This window comes from Lygodium microphyllum, chromosome 4, assembly GCF_053477565.2.
Source record: "Lygodium microphyllum isolate KBCC chromosome 4, Lygodium_microphyllum_v1.1.10, whole genome shotgun sequence".
Lineage (NCBI taxonomy): Eukaryota > Viridiplantae > Streptophyta > Polypodiopsida > Schizaeales > Lygodiaceae > Lygodium > Lygodium microphyllum.
This window is the reverse complement of record NC_141138.1, coordinates 171222366-171229454: the sequence shown is the minus strand read 5'-3', so window position 1 is coordinate 171229454 and position 7089 is coordinate 171222366. Positions and strand designations below refer to the sequence as shown.

General features: G+C 42.1%; 1 protein-coding gene across 1 annotated transcript; it reads right to left on the bottom strand.

Moving 5' to 3' along the window:
* Positions 1-2957: 2957 nt before the first annotated feature.
* LOC148037903 (cytochrome P450 77A4-like) lies at positions 2958-5405 on the bottom strand. Its single transcript, XM_087676887.1, has one exon. The coding sequence runs from the start codon at positions 4844-4846 to the stop codon at positions 3263-3265; it is 1584 nt and encodes a 527-aa protein (XP_087533013.1). The 5' UTR covers positions 4847-5405; the 3' UTR covers positions 2958-3262.
* Between the last annotated feature and the right edge of the window lie 1684 nt (positions 5406-7089).

The following is a 7089-nucleotide window of genomic DNA, read 5'->3' as shown; positions in this document are numbered from 1 at the left end:
ATTAAATGCATAATTGTTGTTGCGGATCCTATAAACAAGAACTATATCTATGGGCTTAATAGTGATATGTCAGGCATGAATGGCTAAAAGTTGACAAATATCCATTAGATCAATCAACTACCTTTCAATTGCTTCTTGGAGAGCAAGGTTTGGCTTGACCATCACTCCACATTCCTTGCCTGGTTCCTTGAAAAGAACTTGTGATGATGCCTTAACTACAGATCTTGCAGTATTTATCGTACCAACCTAGAGAATGGTGCCTTAGGAATAATCAAGTTGGTTCCATTTTGGAATTTCCTTATCTCACATAGCGCAGCTTGCCTGGTTTCCATCTTTGCCTATGTGTTGGAGGACATGTATTACCAGTTGGAGTAGTAGTGGGAGATGGAGCAACTAGAGCATGTGGAACACCATTTCTAGATAATGGCGAACCATCAATGTTGACTACACTAGGGCCACCATTGTTGGACATAATAGCGCCACCATTATTAGCTATAGTAGGGACACCATTGTTGGCCACTAAGGAACCTTTGTCACTCACAATACGCTCACTAGATTCAAAAAAGTGTTAAGCTCTTGCTCTTACAAGTGCCTTCTTGATAGAAAGCTTGGAATATGCCATGGTTGTGATGATGAAGAATAGAAAGGTGAAGGGTAGAGTGAAGAGTAATGGGAAAAAATGAAAGGAGAGACTTGACTTAAGTACAAAACTTTTAAACTTAGTGTGGTATAAATGAACTTTAAATTTTGCATTCTATCATAGAGCAAAGTTCTTCTTATCAAGCTTCTCTCCTACAATCAGTTTGATATTGTCAATACTTGTGGCATTAGTCACATCAGGAGCTATAAATATTCACTACAGTACGCAAGTTGTTTGACCTACCCAGCCTAGCACCCTACAGTCCAAGATATCTTTTCACTTATCAAAATGCTTGCATAGCATTCAAGTAGCACATGTACATTTGTAGGTACCCTACATTCAATTTAGTCTTGCTCAATCTAGACATGTAACAAACATCAATTCATTAATGGAAAGCCCAAAAATTTTCAATCAAATAGCATAGGTATGCCAATGCTCAATCATGACAGTTTCAATCCAAGAGTAAAAGACAGTTAAATCCTTGCAATAACTAGTGATATTTCAACTTAAAAGCATGCCAAGCATCTCCAAATACTTGTCATACCCTCTAGGCATGGTAACACTTTATGCATATAGCATTGACTACATAGTAGACGTGAATACAAGTCTTCAAACCAATGATAGACAACAGTTTGAAGTAACCAATAGTGAATTCTTTGCTCATAACAACCTCAAAGCATATTATGCATGTGTCATAACCTTTGGGATTCAATATAGGGACATATGAGCATCAATGATTGTCCATACAACTAGTGGTAGTGATTAAAAAAACTTCTCACATGCTGTAGGACAACTATGTCTCAGTTGGCCAAAGTCTAAAGTTTTCAACCATATAATGCTTGGATTTGGTATACTAAAAGATCATGGGAAACTTAATAATGGGCATGGTATTATTCATGTACACCTATGCATTTAAAGGAGGCTTGAAGTACATATACTAGATGTGTTACAGGTAGGGTGTTATACTAAATCTATGACAACTTGTTCATGATGTCTTGAACCTATTGAAGCATGCGTTGATGATCATTAATGCTTGGATATTGCCACATGGTTGTGGGATGGTCTATGGAATGCTATGAGCACTGAATGCTCAAATCTAAACTGATTTACAACTGCTTACAACAAAGGGCTAATCATGTTGCTAATGTTGATTATGATAATGCTAAATAGGCTCTTGATAGTGAGCTTCAGGTGGCCCTCAAAAAGGTACCAAGTATGCCACCACATTGGTCATGACAATCACCTACTAATGCTACCCATTTGACTTTCCAAAAACAAGTATAAACCTGAGAAAACCACTCTATTTGTTGACGTAAATCCTAATCATTACCGAGTACTTCTCAAGCCTCAACACAAGCCAATGAAATCTCTTTAACCAACCTCAAAAGGCTCTATTAGATGTAGGCTCCAAAAACACATTGATACATACCATTCAAGTGCAAGCTATGACTCCCAATGTTGTAGGCCAATCTTTTCCACATGCTGCATGTTTGAGTCACCCTCCAGCTTCCAACTCCTTCAAGATTGAGCTCCTATACACCACAAAGCCAAGCTTTCTAGCTTTGATACCATGTTTAAAGAGAGGGAAAGAGATAGACAAAGGCATGGAGCTCCCAACAGAGAGCAATGTACTCTCTCATTGTTTCATTTTTCCATTCTCACAATGTAATACAAACTAACTGAGTAACAATAATAAAGAGATAGGTCTATCAACTGAGCATAGTCAACTAACTATAGTTGACCTACCCAACTTATTCAATGCACACACGTCTAGTTGGCTATCTAGTGTTCATCATAAGTAATGCTGAGCTTGAATCTCAATAGCTACTTATTTCTAGGCTCTGACACATTTTCCTAGATTTATCATTCCATGACATGAAGGGGTTTGTTGGTCATCTCATGGGCTAGTCATTGATGCCTTTGTCCTTTGGTACAAGCTTTTTAAACCCACTAATTTACGAACAACTATAATAGAGAGTACACCTAGCTGCACAATTAGGTCTTGGGTTTCTAGGGTTTTCTAGAATCCCTAGTAAATTGGTCCTAGGCTTTTCTATTTGAAGGCATGCATTTTACCACATCTGTATGGTCATTATCATTATTGTGGATCATTTAACTATTTGTAGTGAGCATTTTCATTAATCATCATTGTGTATAAGTATTATTATGCTCCATATATCTCTCTTGCTTTCACAATTCCTCCACACAAGGCCATCATTCATGACAACTCATTCTTACACTTCATGGCAATATCCCTAGCAGCCCAATGCCAACTTTGTATCACACATAATTATGATAGCATCTTATGCGAGGGAGATTGAAGGCAAGAAGAACATTTATGGATTTGAGTTACAAGCTTGTGAAAATTATGGCTTGTGGAGCAAGGCATGCCATATCAACGAAAAAGGTTCCAAGCCTTCTTAGGTTCTCTAAATATATTAGCACTGTTTACTAATATATACATGGCAATTGCTGCTTAACTTTATAATACCATGAAGATGGTGGTTTCGATCAATAAAAGGGCATATACATGCATGACATATATACGTATACCTGACATTGTTCTAATACATACATATACATTATAAACATGTGCGTTTTGTAGGACTCACAAATGCAACATCAGTTGAAAGGAGGGATCAGCGTTTCACGGCGTTTGATGAGGGCTTGGAGAGGATATTTCATCTGGACTGTGAAGACAAAATTTTCAGACATGTCCAGGAGCTCACCTGGCTTGAGTTTGCACCACTCAAACCGCTGGACAAGCCTGGCAATGAAGAGCTGCACGTGCATCAAGGCGAGGGCAGCGCCAGGGCAGACTCGCCGTCCTGCCCCAAAGGGCAGGATGCTGATGTGCTTGGTGCCTGTGATGTCCACCTCCCGGTTCAGCATGCGCTCAGGCCGGTACTCCAAGGGCTCCTCCCAGATGGCTGGGTCCCTGGATATGGAAGGCACATGGAAATTGACGATGGCATTGGCGGGGATGTCATATCCTCCCAGCTCGCACGCCTCCGTGACCGCGTGTGGCAGCGTGAAATGCCCGGGCGGATGCAGTCTCAATGTCTCCTTGACTGCAGCCTCCAGGTAGGGTATGGAAGGCAGGCCCTCTTCCTCGACGGGCCTCGATGATTCCTTGCCCACTGTGTCTAGGATGGCTTGATAGATCTTGGACTGGATTGCAGGCTCCTGCACAAGGTGCGCCATGGTCCATTCCATGCAATTCACGGTGGTGTCGGTTCCCCCGACCAGGAACTCACCGCACAGGCTCACCAGGTCTGAATTGGAGAGCTTGAGCGGGGCGCCGGCAACTTCTGCTACGCCATCCATGGCGAGGAGCGTTTCAAGGTAGCTTCCGGGGATGGTTTCCCCGAGGCGGTGGAGTTTCCTGTGCTGGTCGATGAGGGAGGAGAAGAGTCGGATCTGCGCGGCACGGAGGGCGAGTGCGCGCCTGCGTTTCTTCCGGCCGAGGAAGCCGAGGAGGGGGAAGAAGTCCCCGATCCCGCCGAGGGTGAGGGGGAGGATGGATTGCATGAGGTCGGAGACCTCGGAGACGACGGCGTCCTCGGGGACGAAACCCAGGCACATGGTGAGGAGGAGCTGCGTCATGGCCAGCTTGCAGGAGTCATACACGGCGACCGCCACAGGGGGCGGCGACCCCGGCTGCGCGGAGGCTGAGGCCGAGTCCGTGGCCTCCAGGCGGGCTATCATGCGGTCAATGATGTGCATGCGGGCGGGCTTGAAGGAGAGGATCTTTGGAGCGGTGATGGCCTGGGCGAGGTTGCGGCGCACGGCGCGCCAGTAGGGGCCGTAGGGGGAGGCACTGATGTTGCGGAAGTTGCCGGAGAAGAGAGCGCGCGAGGGCATCAGCGGGCGCGAGGCGAAGAGGGAGCCCTTGGCCAGCAGGGCCTCCTGGGCCAGACCCGCCGACATGACGAAGAGCAGGGGGTGCCGCCCCAGCTGCAGCCGCAGCAGCGGGCCGAGCGCCGCCCGCAGCTCCTGCAGCACCTGTTTGCGGGGGCCCACACGTGCGAACAGGGGCAGGTGGCCCAGCACGGGCCATCCGGGGGGAGCTGGAGGTAACTTCCCGCTGCCTGTCCTTCTCCTTTTCCTCCACCTCCAGCCCAGCACCCAAAAAGCCATCGCCACTAGTATGCTGAAGCTCATGAACGGTAGCCCCTTCTCATCAAGAGGGCTCCGCCACACCATAGCTACCCCAGATATGTGACACAGAGAGAGAGAGAGAGAGAGAGAGAGAGAGAGAGAGGGAGAGCTGCACAAACTGAGCGACGAAAAACGAACAACACACGCCACCTTATGCTCTGTGGAAGGGTGAAAGAGACACACCGTGCGTAGTCAAGCTGCGAGCCTACAATTTCATATAGCAACGAAAAACTAATAAAAACACATGCCACAAAAGACTGAAAGAGAGACACGGCGCATAACAAGCTTGACTGAAGTTATAATAACCAGCTCTCTCTCCTTAAGGAGCCTGCAATCTTGTGTTATCGTTGTGAACATGGCGTTCTTAGTTCTTTAGAATTGAGAGAGAGTGTGTGTATAGACGCAAGAAGTGTTATAAGCCAATGGTCTTTAGTTTGTTATCAACTTTGAAGTTGGGCGGCCAATTGGATGGGCAATGTCCCTTGAGCCCTATTCGTAGGCGACGTCCATTGGTTCCACACCTCCCCCAGGCCCATGAACTATCTTTTGTGATGGTCCTTTTGTTCCTTGAGTTCTTATGTTGGTAAGTCCTACAATACATCCTCATTAGTATGTTGAAAAAACTCTTTAATTATTGTCATATGTGCGGTTGTTTTTGTATTCTTATCTAATCTTTTTGTGGCATACATATTCTTTCTTATCTTGCTTGTTATTATATATGGACCAACCCATTTAAGTTCTTCTTTCTATTTAGGAAATAAATTCATACTTTCTCTCTAATTTCGTATTATTTAGGTATCTTTGGGGAAAAGTTGGGTCTCTTCCATATAATGCCCTAAATGGACTTATTTTAGTGGATGCTTGTATTGAGCATCTATATGCATGAGTTACATATGGGAGTATTTCATCCCAATTTTGTTGTAAAGGGTTTGCATACATTAAAATCATTTATTTGATTGTTTTGTTTAAATGCTCTATTAACCCATTTGTTTATGGGCGATATGATGGTGCAAATGTTTGTTTAATTCTTAGAAAAGTACAAATTATTTTAAGTTTTTCAGACTTGAAATTTTGTCCTTGGTCAAAAAGTATTACTTTTGGACAAGAATGTCTAACTAATTTCTTCCAACAAAAGTTTTCCTATTGAATTGGGTGTTGCATCCAGTAATGCTTTAACTTCACACCATTGTGTTAGATATTCAATCACATCCAGTAATGCTTTAACTTCACACCATTGTGTTAGATATTCAATCACTACTATTATGTATGTGTTTCCTTTACTAGTTTTGAGTAGTGGACTTGATGATATCCCAAGCTAATGATTTGAATGGATTGAATACTTTGATAGATTGGAGAAGTTCAAACACTTTTCCTTTTTGGGGTTTAAATGTTTGACATTTTCTACACTTATTTAAAAAGTATGTTAGAGAATGATGAAGTTTTGGATCATATTATATTTTCCTTATAATTTTGAGACATTTGTGGAATCATAAGTGTCCAAACAATAGATGAGCATGAAAATATTCTATATAGTTGTTTTGCAATAATGACTTAGGAATTATTAGCTTAACTTCCTATTGTTGATCTACATAATGTTGTGAATACTAGGATTATTATTTCGAATTTCATTTATAATTATTTGTATGTCAAGGGCTTGTTGTTGGAGTCTTGCTATAATTTGTAAATGTGTAGGTATTCGATCTATATGTGGTGTTCTGAATGTGTGCTATTCTAGAAAGGACATAAGCTATATTGTTTTCAATTCCTTTACGATACTTTGTTTCCAAGTTATAATCTTGGATTGCCAAGATCCATCTTAGTAGATGGCCCAATGGATGCGACTTTTTATTAAGGAAATTAATGATTAATGATATGTCTCGATTGTCAAATTTGATATGTGTACATAAGGATGTAATCTTTGTAAGGACCATACAATAGCAAGGAGTTCCTTTTCAGTTGTAGAGTAGTCTCTTTCTGTTTTTGTGGGAGAGCAGCTAACAAAACAATTTGGTCTCCATTTATCAAAGTCATCTTGTTGTAACAATACTACTACTATACCAACATTCAAAGTGCCAAATTTTTTTAAAAAAGGTTTTTGAACATTTGAATACTAAGTGAGGTTCACTCAAGGGCTTTTTGATAACTGAATGACCCCTTTTTCTAGCATATCTTTTATTGCTTTTTCAATTATTTCATTTTCTTTAGGTGAACATTTGCGTTGTGCTGTTTTAATTGGTGAGTGGTTTAAAGTGTTAATGTGATGTTCAATGGGAGCATAAATAATTGAG